This window comes from Muntiacus reevesi, chromosome 2 (assembly GCF_963930625.1).
Source record: "Muntiacus reevesi chromosome 2, mMunRee1.1, whole genome shotgun sequence".
NCBI lineage: Eukaryota > Metazoa > Chordata > Mammalia > Artiodactyla > Cervidae > Muntiacus > Muntiacus reevesi.
The window spans coordinates 85978497-86000684 of NC_089250.1; the positions used below are offsets into that span (position 1 = coordinate 85978497).

General features: G+C 41.3%; 2 protein-coding genes across 16 annotated transcripts in view; one reads left to right on the forward strand and one right to left on the reverse strand.

Moving 5' to 3' along the window:
* Nucleotides 1-1785: 1785 nt before the first annotated feature.
* GGPS1 (geranylgeranyl diphosphate synthase 1) lies at nucleotides 1786-15046 on the reverse strand. The gene is made up of 4 exons (XM_065922270.1): nucleotides 14850-15046; nucleotides 10551-10643; nucleotides 4148-4218; nucleotides 1786-3693 (listed from the first exon to the last, which is right to left on the reverse strand). Exons 2-4 carry the CDS (start codon nucleotides 10618-10620, stop codon nucleotides 2932-2934), a joined length of 903 nt encoding a protein of 300 aa, XP_065778342.1. The 5' UTR covers nucleotides 10621-10643; nucleotides 14850-15046; the 3' UTR covers nucleotides 1786-2931.
* A 406-nt stretch (nucleotides 15047-15452) lies between these two features.
* Nucleotides 15453-22188, forward strand: part of ARID4B (AT-rich interaction domain 4B) — a 134597-nt gene continuing 127861 nt past the window's right edge. For 14 of the 15 annotated variants that reach the window (XM_065922271.1, XM_065922274.1, XM_065922280.1 and 11 more), the window contains exons 1-2: nucleotides 15453-15857; nucleotides 16668-16722. In XM_065922271.1, the coding sequence (XP_065778343.1) occupies nucleotides 16717-16722 (6 nt within the window). In that variant the 5' untranslated portion in view covers nucleotides 15453-15857; nucleotides 16668-16716. The remainder of the gene's footprint in view (nucleotides 15858-16667; nucleotides 16723-22188) is intronic. The other variant, XM_065922272.1, reaches the window with a different exon arrangement.

A 22188-nucleotide genomic window follows, 5' to 3' on the forward strand; every position in this document is an offset into this window, starting at 1 on the left:
TTTTAGAAAATATGGGTAAAGTTGGCTGGAGAGATCAGATTTTGGAAAACCTTATATGCCAAGGAATTTGGGGATTCAGAGAATTTAATTCATGGGAATGATACAATCACATTTGTGTTTTGGAAAGACAGCTTCGGAGTGTACTGGATAGACTGGAGTGGGTAGAGGTTATAGGAAGGGAACTGTTTAGTACTTTAATACAATGGATCAGCGCTTTCTAATCTTAAAACATATTTACGTGTGCATACAGAATGGGAAGCCAACAGAAGAGCAAAGTGCTTTGATCTGTATTCAAGGCCCTGGCTCTGTTCAGTAAATGCTCCAGGAGAAAAACATAAAACAGGGGGTATCTAGTAGAAACTTCACAAATGGACATTTTCTTCTCTCTTTCTTTCCTCTCAGTATCATGTTTAAAAAAGAGCCAATGGATAAATCTTGAGGATATAAAGTAGGGAATGAAACAGGCCCTCAAGAGACAGAAAAGGAGGGAATGAAGGAGAGCTTGTTTGGCTGAGGGCAGGAGGACAAACAACTTCTCTTGAAATGAAGGCAGACTATTTGAAGACATACCTAAACTAGTACAGTGGAGGCAAGTCAAGAAGAGTTTATATTTAAATGGGAGAAGAACGCAGAAGCTGGGGTGCTAGACTGAGATTTTAAATCTTCATCAGGATTAGGTGGAAAATAAAAGGGCTCTTGAGGCTTTAATATATTCACTTGCAATGGCTGCAATAGCAGTTTTGAAAACACCCTCCTAGTAGCACCAGGCAACATGGGAAGGGCAAAGCATGAGAACCTTGGATTCATCCTGGGAACTGGCAGGAGAGGCAGGGATAAAGAAAGGAGGAAGGTGATTGAAGAAAGCTCTTGAAAAGGTCCCTGAAGTGAATGACTACAAAGTATAGGTGAGGGAGAGAAGTTGTCAACTCAGGAAGCTGACAGTGAGGAGAAGAACTGATGTATTTAAAATCTTGCTGAGGTCAGAAAGTCATTTCTGTCAACCTAACTAGCCTTCATTCTTTTGATTTTGCCAACAAATAAAATCAATTTCATTTTCTTGTGTTAACCATCTTGACTACAGTTCAAGTGAAAAAAATTTTTGATTATTTAATACACAACTCTTTGCCAAGCATTTCTGTCACACTGAAAAGCAAGATAAAAATGACAAAAGAATCATGAGTTGTACCAGGCAAAAATTAATTTGATTAGGTAAGGAATAACCTACCTAAGCAATCTTTATACTTACAGGTAATTTGTTGATACAGTTAGCATTAGATCTTTTTGAGTAATCCAGTTTAAGTTATAGGTTCATAAAAATAAAGTTCAAACATCTGGAGGGTAGCACAAATGTGATTTTCAGAAGAGGCTTCCTTGGATCAATTAAAATGGAAGATTCAAATTTTAAGTTAGTAAAGGCAATACCCAACTTTTTCAAAAAAGACTTAGGTTGAGTGCTTTGGTGAGTCTCTTTCACACAAGTATATGATAATTTGACCTGACATAACATATTGCACAACAAATCAAGCAAAATGTAATGTTACTGAGAAATACAAACTTTGGGATGTCAGTGACACCTCTTACTACAGAAACTAGAGTCTCTTTTTCTTCATAGCTCTTGGGCCACAAGATTGCTCCAGGAGCTTAGGGTTTAAAATGAAACAAAGGGATAGTCATGGTTAAAGCACTACAAAGCTAATTGTGCCTGAGCCTAGCCTTTGAATACTTTGGCTCTCAGGTTAACCCTTTTCTTTCCTTTAATCATAGAGATTAAAGATGCCTACTTCCTTTTTCCATTCAAGCAACTGATTGCCTTGTGGGGGGGGTAGGCAGGAAGGGGGTTAGTGATGTGTGTGGGAAGGAAAAGGTCAGTTCCCCCAGCTTTTGACTTGAGGTGAGCCAACAACTCTTTTATGGTTTTTACTACTAAGAAACGTTTAAAGACTCTTTCCTAAAATACTTTTTGCATGTACCTTTTCTTTTTTCCCAAATGGAAAGACACCGCTATAACCACACTAGTTTTGAGGCGGGAGTTAGATTAGGGCTTCCCTGCTGGCTCAGTGGGAAAGAATCTGCTTGCAACGCAGGAAATCTAAGAGACTCAGGTTTGATCCCTGGGTCAGGAAGATCCCTTGAAGAGGAAATGGCAAGCCACTCCAGTATTCTTGCCTGGAAAATTTCATGGGCAGAGAAGCCTGGCAGGCTACAACTCCTAGACTTGCAAAGAGTCAAGACATGACAGAGCACTGAGCACGTGTGTGTGTAGCAAGTTACATTAGAAGGAAAAAGGTATCTGGGCTAGTGTGTAAACTTCATTCAGTGAAGACTCCTTGGTTAAAACAGCAGAATTTGCTGGATAGGGAGAAAGGAAAAAACGAGTTGAAACAAAGGGCCAGAATGCTTACTTTCACGGTCAGCTTCTTCATGGAAGTAAGGGAATTTCCAGGGAGAAGAATGAGTTATTCTAAGCAATGACATTTAGGAAGAAAGAAGAGTTCCTGTGATCTTTGGGCCAGTGAGCTATAGAAACTGGTCCCAAGTACTTGATGGCTCAGAAATGGGGTAGATGAATTGTGAACTGCCCATCTAGTACAGTTAGGAAGTATGTGGATAAAAGTTCCTGGAAGCTGAAGTCTTCTTTTATTGACAGAATCTACACAACATGTGAGGCAGAGTTGGCCACAAGGTCCCAACACAGCACATTCTGACATTCAAATTAGACTTATTTAAATGTGGCTCCTTTTGATTCCTACAACTTTGTACTATGATGATTATCTGTACATAGGGATTCTAAATTGAAACAACTTCATTCACATAGTCATCATCACTCAATTTTTGGAGACTAACAGCTTGGTCCAATTTTTTAAAAAGGTAATAGGCTAAAAGACAAAAAAAGTCAACTAAGTATCAGGCCTAGTCGAGAATGGCTTAACATTATTCATTCTCTTCTTTGAACATTTTACTCAAGTGTTTTATTAGAGCTACTAGCTCAGGGTTCCCACCACGAGCATCAATTTGTTTATAGGCTTTAGATTCAAGCTCTTTAAGAGTATTCCGAGTGTATTCGAAGGAACCTACATTCTCAAGGTAATGTACACAGTATTTTTTAATATCTATGTTTTCGGTTCTCTGGCGCAAGATATTCTGCACCTGGGTGCTTTCCGGCCTCGACCAGATAGCATGAATAGTAGGGAATGAGAACTTTCCCTCTGTTAGATCTTCACAAAAGCTTTTGTTTTCACTGTATTCTTTGGAGTGTAGATTAGCGTAATCATCCCTGATTTGGAAAAAGAGCCCAAGTGTATCAAGTAGTGGTTTTAAATCTTCTTTGTAATCAGAGAACAACTGCATGAGACCTACTGCTAATCCAAATAGTCCACCTGTCTTTTGCAGCACCATTGCTTTATATTCTTCTTCAGTGGGACAAGTGTAATTATCCCTCCAGTAGATATCTAGGCCTTGTCCCTGATGGAGTTCTAAAAGCTGGCGGGTAAAGAGCTTTACTGCATCCGGGTGATCGAGGGTTAAGACTTTCTCTAGGCCAAGAAAATATACATAATTGGCAGAATTGATGACAGATGGAATTCCATAGATACTGTGTGCCACTGGAAAGCCACGTCGGAGTTTTGAGTTGTCTTCAATATCATCGATGAGTAAACTGGCATTATGCAACATTTCTGTCACTTCAATGATGATCTAGTAAAAAATACAATTGGAAAATTTCATTTTATTTGAGTTATTCAACAGAGTTTATCAATACTTATTATATAAGATTATCAGTGTCAGGTGTTTTAGTTTTTGCAATTAATTACTATCTAGAGACCTCAATAGAAATAGTGTATGATCATTAAACTGAGTTAAGAGCTAAGAGTATTTTTACATCTATCTATTAATTTCTTGGGATTAAGAATGAGGTTAGAGAAACTTTCCTGGTGGTCCAGTGGTTAAGAATATTTCAATTCAGGATACGTGTGCTCAGTCCCTGGTCAGGGAACTAGGATCCCACATGATGCGGGGCAACTAAGCCTATGCCACAACTGGAGAGATGACACACTGCAGCAAAGATGCTGTGTGCCACAACCAAGACCCGATGCGGCCAAAAATAAATAAATACTAAAAAAAAAAGTGGAAGTTATAATTGCCTAAATACCTGTAGCTTGTCTTCTGGAACTTTTAGCCAATGATTAAACGCCTGTGAAAGTTTGGTTCTCACTTGTTTACCTGCATTTAAAGAATACAATTTGGCAATAAATTAATACTTTAATTTTAAGAAACACATTCAGAAACTTCTAAAACTAGTAAGACTGATAAATCCAGCCCCACCAATCCATTACCTACTATAGAGCTTATCTTCTACTGCTGGGTCCCTACTGCCAAAACTCATATCCTAAAGACACATAACCTTTTAAAATTAAGGCAGGTGAAAGAGATTTATAGTCCTCCAGTGGCCCATCAGTGAGCCCACTCCTTTCATCTTAACTTATATCAACAATTTTGAAACGGAACGACTTTGAAGAAATTATGATCTAATTCATTCCTTTTTTGAAAAGGAAGACAGTCTAGTTAGTGGCAGTTAATTAGCCTATTTCAGAGACTACAGGTATTTATTTAATTGAAATATAGTGGATTTATAATGTGTTACCTTTCTACTGTACTGCAAAGTGATTATTATACATATATATATTCTCTTTTTTAATATTCTTTTCCATTATGGTTTAGCATAGGATACTGAATATAGTTCCCTGAGCTATATACCAGGACCTTGTTGTTTATCCATCCCATACATAACTATAGGTATTTCTAAGTAAAGGTACTTTGCTACTGAATTATCTTATAAAATGACCTCTTAAAATTATCTACCTTTCCTTTAAGATTTTAGAGACTGGACAGCTCTGTTTCTTTTCAAGCAAAAAGTAAGATTACCATCCCATGAAGTATTCCTTTTTAACATCCTGAATTTAGTCAAAAGTTAATTTCTTTATTTTGACTAGGGCCTTTAGTTTTTCAATATTATCTTTTTTTTTTTTCTTTCACATGCATTTTATTCAAAACTCTTTCTCACCAGTGTCCCCAGGTAAGAACTGATGCTAGGCAAGGACTTTCTTAACCTTTACTCAAATTCCATTCTGAAATGTATCACTTCCCATTGGGCTCAAATCTGATCAAACTCTGAAAGTCAAAACCCCTGATAGCTCTCTTTTCTGCATTCTTTGATATGTATAATAGGGCAACAGCATATTAAAAAGCCATCACTTTGTCCACAAAGGTCCACAAAGTCAAAGCCATGGTTCCTCCAGCAGTCATGCATGGATGTGAGAGTTGTACCACAAAGAAGGCCGAACGCCCAAGAATTGATGCTCCAGAACTGTGGTAGTGGAGAAGACTCCTGAGAGTCCCCCGAACTGTAAGGAAATCAAAGCAGTTCAGTTCAGTCACTCAGTCGTGTCCGATTCTTTGGACCACAGCACACCAGGCCTCCCTGTCCATCACCTACTCACGGAGTTTACCCAAACTCATGTCCATCAAGTCGGTGATGTCATCCAACCATCTCATCCTCTGTCCTCCTCTTCTCCTCCTGCCCTCAATCTTTCCCAGCATCAGGGTCTTTTCCAATGAGTCAGCTCATGGCATCAGGTGGCCAAAGTACTGGAGTTTCAGCTTCAGCATCAGTCCTTTCAATGAACACCCAGGACTGATCTCCTTTAGGATGGACTGGTTGGACTGCTTTACAGTCCAAAAGATTCTCAAGAGTCCTCTCCAACACCACAGCTCAAAAGCATCAATTCTCCGGTGCTCAGCCTTCTCCATACTCCAAATCCCACAGCTGTACATGACCACTGGAAAAACCATAACCTCGACTAGATGGACCCTTATTGGCAAAGTAACATCTCTGCCCCCCCAATATGCTGTCTAGGTTGGTCAAAACTTTCCTTCCAAGGAGTATGCATCTTTTAATTTCATGGCTGGAGTCACCATCTACAATGATGTTGGAGCCCAGAAAATAAAGTCAGCCACTGTTTCCCCATCTATTTGCCATGAAGTGATGGGACTGGATGCCATGATCTTAGTTTTCTGAATGTTGAGCTTTAAGCCAACTTCTTCACTCTCCTCTTTCACTTTCATCAAGAGGCTCTTTAGTTCTTCTTCACTTTTATCTTTTTCTTACACAGAAAGCTCAAGAGAGGTCTTTGGTTAATAGTCACCTGTAGAAGCTGTTTAGCCCAGATATAAAGGAATGGTAGTTAAAAAGCACAATCAGTTCATTTAATGAAAATATTCTATGAGCTTCCTGCTAAAGTGAATGCACAGTAACATCCTAATTTCAGATTAGGCTTCAGGGACATGGTTACATAAAAAGTTTCAGTAAACAAAAACAGTATTTTCTGAGTCCTATCTGTTTTTCTCTGCACCAATCATCCAAACAAGTGGATACATACACCCTCATCACATACCCAAATGGAAAAAAGTTTCACTTTCTGTGAGAAGTCTAAAAGGGAAGGCTCTCTTAGAGTTCTGGAAGTAGTATCCTCTATTAACCCTTAAGGTGAACATGGTCTGAGTAGCAATTATACCCTTAACTTCTGATGTATTTTCCAGTTTGACAAAGGTCAATCTGGGCTACAACAAGAATGCACAATTGTGCAAAGTAACTTGTTCACTTTAAAAAACCAAGCTTCAAAAAAAAAAGAAAAACAAAACAAAACAACAATCAAGCTTCATTTTCATTAGAAAATGAAGAACAGAGAAGCAATGTACAGTCACATTTCTGCTTTCATTTCAGAATGTATTTGGGAAACAGTCAAATGAATGGCTTAATTTACACATACTCAAATTTTGTTTTCAGGTTTTAACATTACAATAATGATTATTTCCTCTTTAAGACCTTAACATTACTGACTCCCTTTCTGCACGCTTACTTCTTCCTCAGTTTCCAACCGCAAAGGCCTGGGGACCTACACTTCTGCACAGGTAAATAAACAAATATAAATACAAGTCATTCTATTAATACTTCACTAATTTCAGAACACCCTAATGTCAACAATTATTATTATAACCTTTTATTAGTAAGAGTAATGTTACAATAAGTGGGCTCACCCACCTTTAAGTCACTTTAGTAACTCTGGAGCTCTCTGTGAAAAATACTTTATGCATAACATAGTTTCCTGTTTCTTTAGGAAAATCTTTTGAGATTATATTCTACCATGAATGCAAGAGTGTATTTGATTAAAAAAAAATGACAGGATAGCTCAGTTCAGTTCAGTTCAGTCGCTCAGTCATATCCGACTCTTTGCAACCCCATGAATTACAGCACGCCAGGCATCCCTGTCCATCACCAACTCCCGGAGTTTACGCAAACTCATGTCCATCGAGTCGGTGATGCCATCCAGCCATCTCATCCTCTGTAGTCCCCTTCTCCTCCTGTCCCCAATCCCTCCTAGCATCAGGGTCTTTTCCAATGAGTCGACTCTTCGCATGAGATGGCCGAAAGTATTGGAGTTTCAGCTTCAGCATCAGTCCTTCCAATGAACACCCAGGACTGACTGCCTTTAGGATGGACTGGCTGGATCTCCTTGCAGTCCAAGGGACTCTCAAGAGTCTTCTCCAACACCACAGTTCAAAAGCATCAATTCTTCGGTGCTCAGCTTTCTTCACAGTCCAGCTCTCACATCCATAAATGACCACTGGAAAAACCATAGCCTTGACTAGACGGACCTTTGTTGGCAAAGTAATGTCTCTGCTTTTTAATATGCTATCTAGGTTGGTCATAGCTTTCCTTTCAAGGAGTAACCATCTTTTAATTTCACGGCTGCAATCACCATCTGCAGTTATTTTGGAGCCCCAAAAAATAAAGTCTGACACTGCTTCCACTGTTTCCCCATCTATTTGCCATGAAGTGATGGGACCAGATGCCATGATGTTAGTTTTCTGAATGTTGAGCTTTAAGCCAATTTTTTCACTCTCCTCTTTCACTTTCATCAAGAGGCTTTTTAGTTCCTCTTCACTTTCTGCCATAAGGGTGGTGTCATCTGCATATCTGAGGTTATTGATACTTCTCCCGGCAATCTTGATTCCAGTTTGTGCTTCTTCCAGCCCAGCGTTTCTCATGATGTACTCTGCATATAAGCTAAATAAGCAGGGTGACAATATACAGCCTTGACGTACTCCTTTTCCTATTTGGAACCACTCTGTTGTTCTATGTCCAGTTCTAACTGTTGCTTCCTGACCTGCATACAGGTTTCTCAAGATGTGCGTCATGTGGTCTGGTATTCCCATCTCTTTCAGAATTTTCCACAGGTTATTGTGATCCACATAGTCAAAGGCTTTGGCATAGTCAATAAAGCAGAAATAGATGTTTTTCTGGAACTCTCTTGCTTTTTCGATGATCCAGCCGATATTGGCAATTTGATCTCTGGTTCCTCTGCCTTTCCTAAAACCAGCTTGAACATCGTTGGAAGTTCACAGTTCACGGGATAGCTAATGTGGGATCTAAAGGCCTAAAACATTTCTTCTGAATAATGAGGATTAAAACAAAGCTACTGAAGTAGTTCATTAGGTAGATAAGCATTATTATTAAAATGTAATTACAGGCAGTTCTTGCTTTGTACAGTAGTGGAGTGGGAGACACTGGGTGATGCTAGTTAAGACTCTTATCATCACTGATAACTGGCATATTTTACGGTAGCCCAGTTCCAACCAGTGTTTGCCAGCTTGTAACAAAATAAGCCCAGCAATAGGCGGGGAGAGTTCAGGAGCAACAGTGTGACCTTTCTCAAATCGAGACCCTAAAATAAGTGAAGCTACTGGCAACTGAATAAATGTCACCCAAAAGCAGTCTCTTGGCTTTTTCTTGAACAGTTGGCAATGTTCCCTTGCTTTCTCCACTTGTCTCTCTCCCATGCTTCTGAAGCATTGACATCAGCAAGTGTGTCTCCATTACGGTCTACTAGAGTAGAAATATCACTCATCACGATGGTTTCCAAGGTGGAGGTAGAGCTACCACTCTTCTGGCTTAGGACAACCACACTTACCCTCCCCCGGCTCATAAAGAATAGAAATGCCCTAATTCCCACTGAGGTATGCTCATCAAGAAAAGTGTGCACTTTATTCATTTTAAAATGTTTATTTATTTTTGGCTGTGCTGGGTCTTTGTTGCTGCGTGAGCTGTTCTCCAGTTGTGGTGAGTGGGGGCTACTCTCTAGTTATGGTGTGCAGGTTTCTCACTGTGTTGACCCCTCCTGTTGCTGAGCATGGGGTCTAGGCCACGAGGGCTTCAGGAGCTGCAGTTACAGTGCTCCGGAGCACAGGCTCAATAGTTCTGGCACATGGGCTTAGTTGCTCTGCGGCAGTCAGTTATCTTCCCAGATCAGAGATCGAGCTCACATCTCCTGCAGTGGCAAGTGGATTCTTTACCCCTGAGCACCAGGGAAGCACAAGTGTGCACTCTGGAACAGAAATAAAAAGTCTTAACTGTGACTGAGTTGAGGTCATCACTACACTATAGCTGAGACACATTGTGAGCTAAATACGTCTTCCTATGGTTGTCAACTTATCACCTTATTTTTTTTTTGGCCACACTGCCCGGCTTGTGGGATGTCAGCGATTAAACCCAGGGCCTTGGCAGTGAAAGTGCAGAATCCTAACGACGGGATTGCCAGGGAATTCCCAACTTTTCACCTGTGAGTAACTGGTTTGAATTTTTATTGAGAAGCCACATTTATCAAATGCATACGTTTTTACTTGCTACTATCACTTCTCAGAAAAGCTAAGGAAAAAAAATTAGCAAAATAACACACACACATATATATGATTAAGCCGTGTCCAAGTGACTCATCTTTGTAGAGGAATAATTTCGGTTATGCTTCCAAGTAATGTGCTTTGAATGTTTTGCTATTTGTCTCTTACAGGAAGTAGTAGTGTAAGAAATGCTGTCTGGGGTTTCCCTGGTGGTCTGTGGCCAAGGATCCATCTTGCATTGCAGGGAATACTGGTTCAGTCCTTCGTCGGGCAAGATTCCACATGCCATGGAGCAACTAAACTCATGGGCCACAACTGCTGAGCTTGTGCATCTAGAGTCCGTGCTCCGCAACAAGAGAAGCCACTGCAGTCAGAGGCCTGCACCTCACTGAAGAGTAGCCCCTGCTCGTTGCAACTGGAGAAAGCCCACGTGCTGCAACGAGGACCCACCACAGGCAAAAATAAAAAGTTAAGTGTAGCCTTCTGTTGTCATACAAATTGGCATAACACCCCCTAATATCAAAACAGTAGGGAATAAAAATGTGTCCATCCATAAAGGATAAAATTTCTAATGAGATACTCAAATGTTTTAAGTATTTTTAGTTATGTTATAAAATTGGATATTTTTAAAGAGGTGCCTTAAAAACATCCCTTTTAAGAAAAAAAAATTATAAAAGTTTATAATTATTTTCTTTATATGTACCTCCTTAAATATAAAGTCTCAAGAGCTGACAATTCTAACCTTTTCTGTATGTTAATATTTAAATGACCACTACTCTATATAAATGACCCTATATGTATTATGACTAAACTATTACCTGGTAACTGAAGTAAGTACTTGTAAGGTTCTAGAAGAATTCGTTGGACGGTTTCTTGAGTCTTCTCCATTGTTTTTAAATTTCAAAGCTGATCTGTAAAAAAGGAGAATCATAAAGATGAAGTAATTGAGTATCAAAAGTGGAAAGGAGTTTGTATTTCAAGATGTTTTAGTAAACTTTCAGTTGGGTTTTACGTGAAAATTCTACACCTATGAAACCTTAAAAACAAATCCACAGAATTAGATACTTCTATATTTGATTGATCATATAAATTATAAAACATACTTTTTTTCCCAAGAGCATTAAAATGAGTATGTTTTATACATGTGACTCTTAAACAACACTGGGGTTCGAGGCACCAACACCCTCCCCTCTGCAGTTGAAAATCTTGAGTACTATCAATACTTCACAGTTGAACCTCAGTATCCCTGGTTCTGCATGCACAGATTCAAGTCTAACCACAAATCACGTAATACTGTAGTATACATTATAAAAAGAAATATAAGTGGAACCTGAGCAGTTCAAACTCACTTTGTTCAAGGGTCACATTATATTTAAAACGTAAGGAGAATATAAGGAGAAAATTCTTTTATGGATTTTCTTCACAATCCATTTTAGACACTCTGATTAAGACATGCACTAATGAGCGCAATTACAAAAGGAGTCTTTTTTTAAAAAATTAGTTAATTTACTAATTTTGACTGTGCTGGGTCTTCGCTGTCTTGACTTTCTCTAGTTGTGGCAAGTGGGGGATACTCTTCCTTGCGTACATGGCTTCTCACTGTGGGGGCTTCTCTTGTTGTGGAGCACAGGCCCCAGGGCATGTGGGTTTAGTTGTGGTGCATGGGCTGTTGCCCTCTAGCATGTGTGATCTTGGACCAGGGATGGAATCAGTGTCCCCTGCACTGGTGGGCAGATTCTTATCCACGTACCGCCAGGGAAGTCCCTTGAGTGCAATTATTTTAAAAATATTCCCCGGAGGAGACTTAATATTCTGAATTTTATATTTACTTCAATATTTCCTAAAAATGCACTCACAGTTTTACTGGAATCCTCCTTTACTGTTCAATCTCCACTATCTCTTTGTAAATATCTATTGCTACTTTTGTCCTCTTATTAGGAATTTTCATTTCTGTTTTTGTTTTTTTCTGTTTCTTTTCTTTGGGGGGGTGGTCGCGGGGAAGTCTTCATTTTTATTTATTTATTTTTAAATATTTATTTATTTATTTGGCTTTAGTTGTAGCACATTGGATCTTTACTCATGGCCTGTGGGATCTAGTTCCCTGACCAGGGATCAAACCCCAGGCCTCCTGTGCTGGGCATGCAGAGTCTTAGCCACTGGACCACCAGGGAAGTCCCGAAGTCTTCATTTTCAATCTGGACATTTTAGAAGGTTTCTCACCTTTGTCTACTTTCGTTTCTTGGGACAATGATTTGGTCCCAAGGATCATGCTAAAGGATTGAAAGATGTGTTTTCTGTAGTCTACTCATGAATATCTAGATGAAATGATCATAAAAATCTGCACTTCTCAAAGGAAATCCTTTTAGCAATATGAATCCAAAAGAGAAAACTTCCACACAGAAAACTGCTACATCTGCTTTGAACAACAATTAATATTAAGTATGTCCCAAGGTAAAAAAAGTTCAGAAAATACTTCAAAATAATCCAAATACCACTTTGGTAACCTGATGTGTGCTAAGTCATGTCTGATTCTTTGTGACCCCACCGACTGCAGCCCGCCAGTCCACGGAATTTTCCATGCAGGAATCCTGGAGTGGGTTGCCATTTCTTTCTCCAGGGGATCTTGCCTACCCAGGGTCTGACCCTGTCTCCTGCGTTTCCTGCATTGGCAGGCTGATTCTTTACCCCTGTGTCACCTGGAAGTAATCTAATAACACCTATACTGTTTAAAGTCTGACAAAGATTATCCTATTCTTAAGAGATTAAAAAAGAAGATGATATGCAGGAAGAGTAATCACTTAGGTAAAAGATTACTGAACAGAATTAAAAGTAGAATTTTAAAAATGTACCACATATATATATTTTATTTAAACCAATTTTAACTTTATTTAAACCAATTAGTAGCCATCTCTTCTCAACTAGGTTGAAAACAAAAATTCTGTTTATCTTTTTTGCAGCCTCCAGAACACATAATTTAAAAATCAACATGGACTTCCCTGGTGGTCCAGTAGTTAAGAAACCATACTTCCAATGCAGGGGATAGGGTTTGGATTTCTGGTTGGGGAACTAAAATCCCACATGTCATGCGGTGTGGCCAAAAGGAAAAAAAAACCTGTAAGACCAACTTTGAATAATTCTGTTTTGTTTCTGTCTAGTTTAGTAGCAACTATACACTGCTGGATAGATATCAGAGCTAATCTGTTTCAATTCTGTGGGTTTTGGGTTGATGTTTTTTCAACTTAAAATATCAGTTATGAATTAAAAAAAAAATCCTTCCTTTGATCATTCAAGAAAGTTTAAGAATACTCACCAAACAAATAAGTCAATTAATGTTCCTTCCCTGGTGGCTCAGCCGGTAAAGCATCTGCCTACAATGTGGGAGACCCGGGTTCAATCCCTGGGTTTGGGAAGATCTCCTGGAGAAGGAAATGGCAACCCACTCCAGTGTTCTTGCCTGGAAAATCCCATGGACGGAGGAACCTGATAGGCTACAGTCCATGCGGTTGCAAAGAGTCAGACATGACTGAGCGACTTCAATTTTCCCAAAAAACGTTTATTTGAAAGTATTCTCAACAGTGGGAAAACATAGAAGCCTCAATTTTTCTAGGTCCTGAAAACCAGTCTGTTTCTTGTCTTGTGTAGTTTAACTGTTGCTACACTACAACCCTGTGGCAATACTTATTACAGTGGCAATACTCTGACTGACCTTTTTCTTTACCCAAAAGACTGCAATTTATCACACCTAGAAATTTTAGCTGTCACATAGGAGACCTGAATATAAAGAGGCATTACTGTGTTACAAGAACTCGACTAATTTTTAAAATATTTTATTGATGTATAGTTCATTACAATCTTGTGCCTAACTTACTTTCAGAGTGAACAACCACCACAGAATGCCTCTGTTCAGAGTCCAAAACTACTCATTTTCAAAACTGGGAAGTTGCCTTAAATTTGTTCAAACAATTATATGATGAATATTAATTAACACAAAATCAAATTCTCTTCTCCCTGGAGACAATAACCCCCAGGCTGGACTTCCTGGTACCTGTCCCTCTCATCTAGTCCTCTACTCTTCACCCTGTGACCTTTTCTAAATTCAAATCTGGTCCTATCTCCCCTCCGATTGGGAACCTTAGACGTTATCCCACGGCTCTTAAACAAGAACAAAACTCCCTAACAAAGCGTATCACGTTCGGACAGTCAAACCCCCAGCTCTTCAGCCTCAGTTCTTCATATTTTAAAAAGCTCCCCGCTGGCACAAGGTTTTCCCACATGATACCGTTTCTGTCTGGAATGTTCTTTCCTTAGTTAAGTCCTGGTAAACCTTCTGCTCTCAGCTCGATCTTCACTGGCTCGGGAAAGCCTTCCCTCATCTCCTTAAAGCAAATTCCGTATTTCCAATTCTCATATCACCGTGACACTCTCTTTCGTAGCAATCACACCTGTTGCAATTTCACACTGACGTGTGTGTCCATCCTAGTTAATGCTTCTGTCTTATGCTCCGATTCAGGCAGGCAGGGGCCATACCAGTTTTTTCACATGGTAGGCGCTCAAATATGTGAAATGAACGACGGAACCAACGGCAAGTGCCTTCCAACGCGTTAAAGGTTAAACTCAAGGCACACTCCCGCACTGAAAAGTGAAAATATGCAAAGTGTTTTTTTTTTTTCTTTAAAGGGAAGGATCTGGTTTCAGTATTGCCAAATCGACATACAAATATAAGGGCGGCTGCGGAGCGCAGAGCGCATCCGTCCAAACTCCGGGAGATGATGGATGGGTCTGAAGAAAACTGCCGGAGAGATACAGGGAGGGAATTTAAATAACTTCGAGTCAGACTTTTAACACAGGCTTGGCAGAAGAGCTTCAGACGTCGACTCCCCTAGCACAGGGTCGGTGAGGTGCCTGCTTCCTCTCCGCCCACAGGGCCCCTTCCGTTCTGCTGGGTCCCTTGCGGCTCCTCCCCTTCTCCAGCCAAAGGATGGAAAATTCATACACAATCCGGTTCAGCATCCGGGTCCTCACCCTCCTTTCTTTCTTCCGTCTCAGCTCCGCCTCCCAGCCTCCCCCACCCACCTCCCCATCCGGGTTCCCCCCCAGCCGCCACCACAGCCACTCACAGTTCGAGGATGATATCACAACTTTCACGCCGCGGGTCCGGGAGTAAGCTGTACCCAGTATCAGCTTCCCACCTTATAGTTCAGAGTAAGGATCCCTCCGATGCCTACATGAATACTTCCCCCTATTTCATCGCAGAACTCTCCGCCCTCCTCGGCCACCGGCGACACCGCATTACTCGGTGCAATAAAATGCGCCATCCCGGTCACACTGCGCAGGCGTCGTTGCCACCTCCCCTCTGCTTTGTTGCTCCGCCCCCTTTCGTTTTCCCCCGCCCGTTTCACGGAGGCGCGGGGCATTGCGGGTCTTGCAGTTCTCTGCGGGGGAGGCCTCGCGCATTGGCCCGAAAGGGTGGACTACATTTCCCGGGGAGCTTTGAGGCGTAACTTTCTGTTTCCATAGAACTGGTGGGAAAATGGCGTCGTTGTTTGTATCGCGGGGACCAATAGGAACAGGGTACAGGCGGGTTCTAAAGAAGCCTAACCAATCCGAGGTCGACTAAGTAGCCATCCGGGAAAGAGGTAGGGGAGGGGGAAAAAAGTCTAGGGGAGGGGAGAAAGGAGGGAAGGGGGGGGACTTGGGGTGGGGGGGGAAGCGATGTTTGCCCGTCAGTCGAGTCCGGAGTGAGGAGCTCGGGCGCCGGAGCGGAGGGAGACTCTTCAGCTTAAGCTTGCCGCTGCCACGGCCACCGCTTGGACTTTTGCTCGGAGGGAGCCGCAGAGCGTCTGACGCCGCCGTCCTCTGGAGGGCAGCGCGACTGGGGGCCCAGACCTCCAGTCCGGGAGAGATTTTTCGTCGTCCCCCCTCCCCCCAGCGAGGGAGCCCGAGCGGCCGCCAAACAAAGGTACCAGTCGCCGCCGCGGGAGGAGGAGGAGCCGGAGCTTCAGCCTCAGCAACCGCTGGACCCGCCGCCCTTCTTCCCCCATCTCTCCCCCGGGCCTGCTGGTTTTGGGGGGGAGCAGGGGAGGGGACTCTGGACGTGCCGGGGTCGGAGCTCGCCTCCGAGGAAGGTAGGGACATTTTCTGAGGCTTTCGCGGTCTCGTAACGGGGTCTTTAAGGGAGTCACTGGGCCCGACCGAGGAGCCGGGGGAAGGTCGCCCTGGTGGTCTCCCCGGGCACCGAAATTCGGGGCCTCGGCCTCCGTGGAGCTCCCCCCGCCCCCCGCAGTTGCCGAGTCCGAGTCGCCCCCCAGCCTGGCGGCCGCACACTCAGCGCTTTAGCGTCCCTCGGCCGCGGTGGGGGGCCCGGGTCGGTGGGGGAGTTCTGTCGCCTCCTGGCCCCTCGGCGCTCTCGCCGTCCCCTCGGATCCCGCTCCCACTTGTCGGGTGTCCGTCTCGGAGCGGGACGTGAGCTGAGGCTCTGCGGCGGGTCGGTGCAGCTCGCGGCCCTCCGGACCTCCCGGCCCGTCCGTCGCCCCTGCTGTGCTCCCCCAGGCCCGGCTCGCGCCCGCTTGGACTTGGGGTGCGCGGCCCTTTCGAGGGGGAGCTGCCGGAACGGCGCGGAGGCCCTCGGGCAGGAGGGCGGCCGGCCCCCAGGCTTGTTGTGAGTTTCTTCTCTGACAGAAATGGCGTCATTGTCGGAGACGGGAAACTCCGTCGGGTCCCGACAATGGGGACGGGAAGCTGTCGAGCTGTGTAGGTGGCAGGGTTTGCGGGGATGGCGGAGCCAGAGGGGACCCTGGATCGGCGTTTGGTGGTTTGGGGGCTGACGCCTCCTTGAGTCCCTTTTCGGCGTGCAGGCTTCGCTGGAGTCCCTCCGCCTCCGCCAGTGCAGAGGGGTGCCCGTGATGTTGACGGGGTGTCTTTTGTTTCTTCTCCAGGTGCAGGTGAATCTGGTATTTTCGGGGAGTTCGCGGCCCCAGGATCATCATGAAGGTAAGATCACCTCCAGAAGACGAGCCTCGGGGGCTAGAGAATCTAGGAAGTGGGGGCTTTGATCGAGTTGGGGTAGGGGGCCCCTCCGAGTTTTCACGAGGAAGGTGTGTGTGGTGGCTTGGGGCCCAAGCTCGTCCCTGGAGACGACGAGGGTCAGCTGGTGTGGTTATCGGTGGGCTTTTCTGTGGAGTCGGAGCCGGTTATAGGATATCTCGCTGAGGATGATTTTTCCCTTGTAGAACCTCTCTTTTTGCGGGGAATGAGAGAAATAGCTGCGTGAATTTAAGTGTTTTAAAAAGCAGGTCAAGTAATCTGACTCTAGGAACTGAACTGTATTGTGGTTCTATCGGTTACACTGATGAAAGAGCATCTCATTTATTGTGTGAACAGTATTGTGAATTTTTAACAGAAGACCTCCTTGCTTTGGGAAGTCAAATATCTTAATTGAAAGATTTTTTGAAGAGAATGTTGGTGATCTTTACATAATTCAGAGATAGCAGTTTTTCCTTGTATTTCCGGGGATTTAGGATTATATGGTGTGTTTTCCTCTGCTGATCCATTAGGTCTATAAATTATCAGATGCTGTATTGCATTGTGATAAAACCCATGGCCAGGTTCTTTTTAAATGTAAACATGTTAACTGAATGGAGGATATTGTCTAAAAGAGTACAGTTTGCTTAAATGGTTGAAGAAATTATAGTCATAAACTTAGTACAGATTGTTTTTTCACTTTAGAGAATATGTGATTGAATGCTGTCATATTTTTTAACGCACTTTAGGATGAAAAGCCTTAGATATCTGAAATGTTCAGATTCAACTGGTGGAACTTAGAGACTTGCAGGTATTTTTCATCCATTACAAATTCAGAAGAGCTTGAAAAGAGTAGAGGGTTTTCACAAGGATAGACATGCAACAGTTAGTATGTTAAAATGTAAATGACATCTACTTTTGACAGTCCTTTGAATTATGTTTTTAAAATTTTAATTCTCTTCAGAATCAGGACCACTTTTATAGTATTGCATCCAAATTAAGATTTGCAGTACTTGTTCATGGTAGAAAGTGAAAGCCATGACTACTTAAATATTTATCAGTTATACAAAGTAGTTAAATTCAGTCCAGTTATTTTTTTTTAGGTTTTTTTTTCTTTTTGAGTTTGAGGTACTATAAACTCCTACATGAAATAGTTTAAATCTGCTGAATTACTATTTCACCTTCATGTAAATAAAAAAACAATCAGTGATGTTTCAGAAATGAATCCCTTTTGTTAATCACAGATGCTAGCTCGGTCACCTTCTGTCTGACCTGTGTGAAACAGTGACAAATTTTTTAGAAAAAATTATATTTTTGGCATTGGACAGCAATTTCTATAGAAAAGTGTTGGGTTGAATGATTTAAGTTTATAGAGTGAATAATACAGGAGTTAGTTTGGAATAAATGTTGTAATTTGTCAAAGTTTCCAGTGGAGTGCCTGGCACATCTAGGGTACTATGTTAATTTTTGGTTAAAGGAAATGTAGTAAGTTGAAGGTCTTTTAGATTTTCTTTTTCTCTCTTCCTTTCATTTTCTTTTTTTTTTTAACCTGTTTAAAAAAATGAAAGTACGTTGGAAACTTCAGCTTGAAAGTTTCATAGTATTAGGCAAATGCAATTTTTTGGTGTTATTTTAGAACTACTCATTTTAAAGATTCAGCATTTCCATTATTACTGCCTATAAAAAAAGTAATATTAAAAGGAAAGAATTGTTAAAATAATCTTCTAATTTTATACAAGAAGAACTGTTTTTATCAGTACAGTAAGTCCTGTCTTTGGGACTCTACTAGTAATCATAAGTTCTAAAATCTTAGCGTATTTCTTTCAACTTAAAAAGTTGAGAGGCTGCCCATGATTGGTATTTGCTTTAACAAAATTGTAATTCAGAAAGTATGTGGTATTGATTATATTAGACTTTAGATTTTCTCTTTTGTGTGTTCCCAGTCTCTATATTGTAATGACAGCTAAGCCATGGAAGGACTTAGGCCAATTATCAGATCTCCCAAAGAAATTTGTACTTTGTAGCAAGCTTTTAAGTTTGTATTATTTGTCCTCCTAGTCACAGATTTAAATTTTATTAAGTGACAGCATATTGAGGTAACTGAAAAAGTGTGTAGGAATACACTTTTTTGGTTGTTGCTTTAAAGTCCCAAGGCAAGGAAAAATAGACACATCATTTTAAATGTTGTATATTTTAGAAGCAATTTTCCTGTAGTACTACCTTTAAGAATTTATTTAAATAAATAAAGTCTCTTTACCATATCTCGTGGTTCTGCCTGGTGTGTTTTTGAGAAATATGGCTATAGTATAAAAGCAGTTTTGTGCTTTAACATAGATCATGACATTGGTGTTACATTAGGTTTACTTTTCATATTTGTGATAAACCTTTCAATGTCATTGATAGCACATTGTGAGGAAATGATAGATTATTGAAGTCTGTAAATAATTCTAAGACTTAATTATGTCAGATAGATTTTCTGTTTTTTTCTAAATTTTTAATTTTTTTTTTGCTTTATATCGTGCTTGTTATTAACATTTCCCTTTACACTGCAGTAAATTTTCAAGTGGAAATGAAACAGAGTAGACATTTCAGAATCTTTAGGGGATAAGTGATTCAGATGGTTGTGCTTAGGATCTGGGGAGATAGGCTTTTTCAGATGTACCATTCTCTCCTCAGTAATCACTGTCTGAGACCACATAAAAATAATGGATTGATTGCACGTCCCTTTTGAAATATCCTTTGTTTGTGTGAGTGTTCTTAGTCCCTCTCTCCCCACCCCACCCTTCTCCTTTCCTTTCTCTGGCTCCTTCTCTCCCTCCCTCTTGCCCTTCTACCTTTTCTTCCTCTCTGGTTTTTTTTCCTTCCTTCCTCTCCCCATCTATCCTTTTCTCTCTCCCCGTTTTATAAATCATTCAATTAACAACAACCCCTGCCATGTGTCAGGGAGTTTGACATGAAGGTAAATAACATTGTCAGTCCTGTTCTCAAGGAGCTCATAATTTAGTTGAAGATACAGAAAAAAAATAAAGCAAACGGTACATATTGAATTATACAAGTATTTTTTGCTGTACAGTATTTGTGATAAGTGTGATGGGAGGACAGAAGAGGACATCTAAAGCAGAGAGCCATGGAAAGTTCTCTGGTGGACTTGGCATCTAAGCTGAAAGTTAAAGCTTTCGCTAGGTAAAAAGAGTAGAAAAGAGTGTTTCAGAAAGGGAACAACATACTGGAAAATAAAGGAAAAAAACAAAATGATGTATCTGGAAACTGTAAGTAGTTCACTGTGACTGAGGTTAACATAAAGTGAGATGTATTTGGGGTGGGAATAGGAGGGCAGTGATGGGAGATGAAAGTAAGTCAGGGAGCTGAAAAATTTCTGGAAAGCTACATGGAACCACTGAAGGTAAGGATACTGGGTTTATACTGTAGAGAGATCACTTTGGTGGTGTTACAGTGAAATATCTAAAGGGAAATCCGAATGGAAAGTCTGGAAATTCCAGGTGATAAGTCAAAGTGAGACATGAATAAGGAGCTGATTCATGGGAGACTTAATTCCAGGTGATAAATCAAAGAAAGAAGTGAATAAGGAGCTAATTCCATGGGAGTAGAATAGAGGGACTAGATCTGAAATATCCAGGAAGTAAAATTGAGGACTAGTAACTCACCCTGGGATAGAAGGAAGATGGAGGTTTCTGTCTTGGAGCATGAGATAAATGTTATTTTATTCTGAATTAGGCTGTGACTGGAGTAAACATGAATAAGGTTTTGAGTATTCAGGGGACCTATAGGAGGTCCGAATCCAAGTGGACTTAACTAATTATTAAGAGTAAGGGAGCAGGTAGAATGAAATCGGAGGCTTGGTTAATCCAGTGTGAATGTTAACCTCATAGTTAATATTTATGGTATTTCAGGGTACTTGGACCCATATTACAGCAAATGTATTTTGTGCTATAAACTTGTGATATTTTTGATGAATAGGTAATTTTGTAAAACACTGACTTGTTTTCTGTCAAATTTCTAATCCTTTGCTTATTGTAATTTTTTTAAATGTGGTACATATATCATGAAAGAATGTGTTTTTGATAACTTACCTTGTAAATTCAGTCACTGAGGAGATACCATGTGCCTTGGTTGTATTAGATGTGACTGTCGGTATTGAGGATACAGCAGTAAACAAAACAAGAATTCTTAAGCCTTGTGGACTTTACTGTCTACAGTTGATGCTTGACCTGCACGTATACATGGGTTTTTGATAAATACATGTATGTGTAGTGTAAATGTATTTCCTCTTTCTTATGATCTTAATAATAATTCCTTTTCTCTGGCTTACTTTATTGTAAGAATACAGTGTAAAATACATATACAAAATATGTGTTTATCGACTTTGTATGTTATTGGTAAGGCTTTTGGTTAACTTCGAACTATTAGTGGTTAAATGTGGGGGGAGTCTGAAGTTATACATGGATTTTTCACTGCATGGGTAGAGTGGGGCCCCTAATCTTTGTGGTGTTCAAGGGTCAATTGTATTAGGGTGGATAGACACCAAACCAAAAGAAAAAAGTGGTAAGTTCTATGAAGGGAGATGAGGCAAAATTAGGATGAAAGGGTAGAGTAACCGAGAGTGTGACTTTAGGTTAGATTGTTTGATCTTGAAATATTTAAGGAACAGGAAGGTGTCCTTTAGGGCTGAAGTGGGAGGAGATGAGGCTTGAGAGCTCACAAGGGCCAGAAAAATGTAGGGTGGTGTAGGCCATGGTAAGGACTTAAAGTCTGAGTGTGCTAGGAAGTCACTGAAGAGTCTCAAGCCAGAGAGTGAAGTGATTGAGTAGGGAGTCAGCTGCAGGGGAGTGGACCTGGAAGTAGCGAGATGAGTTGCAAGTCAGTTTGATGAGAGATGGAGGTAGACTAGGTGTGGAAAATGGTTGTATTGAAGGTGGGGATACAGGAGTGTAATGAATTGGGTATGAGCTTTCTGCTTGCTGCTGTTTATAGATGACTAACCCTCCCATCCCCAGTCCCTTTAAAAAAAATCTTTTTGCTGTGATTTGTTGGAGAATAGATTCTTGGAACTGAGTACAGCCAAGGAGCCATTCCCAATTCTTTGCTGTTGTTCAGTCACTCAGTCGTGTCCGACTCTTTGCGACCCCATGACTGGAGCACGCCAGGCTTCCCTGTCCTTCACCATCTCCCAGAGTTTGCTCAAACTCATGTCCATGGAATCGGTAATGCCATCCAACCATCTCATCCTCTGTCACCTGCTCTCTTCCTGCCCTCAGTCTTTCTCAGCATCAGGTCTTTTCCAGTGATTTGGCTCTGTGCCTCAGGTGGCCAAAGTATTGAGGCTCCCAACTCTCAGCCTTCCATCGTTAGTGGGCAGTGAACATTGAACTGAGCCGTCCTTTCTGTTATTTTGTTTTGCTTTTGAATTTTAGGAGA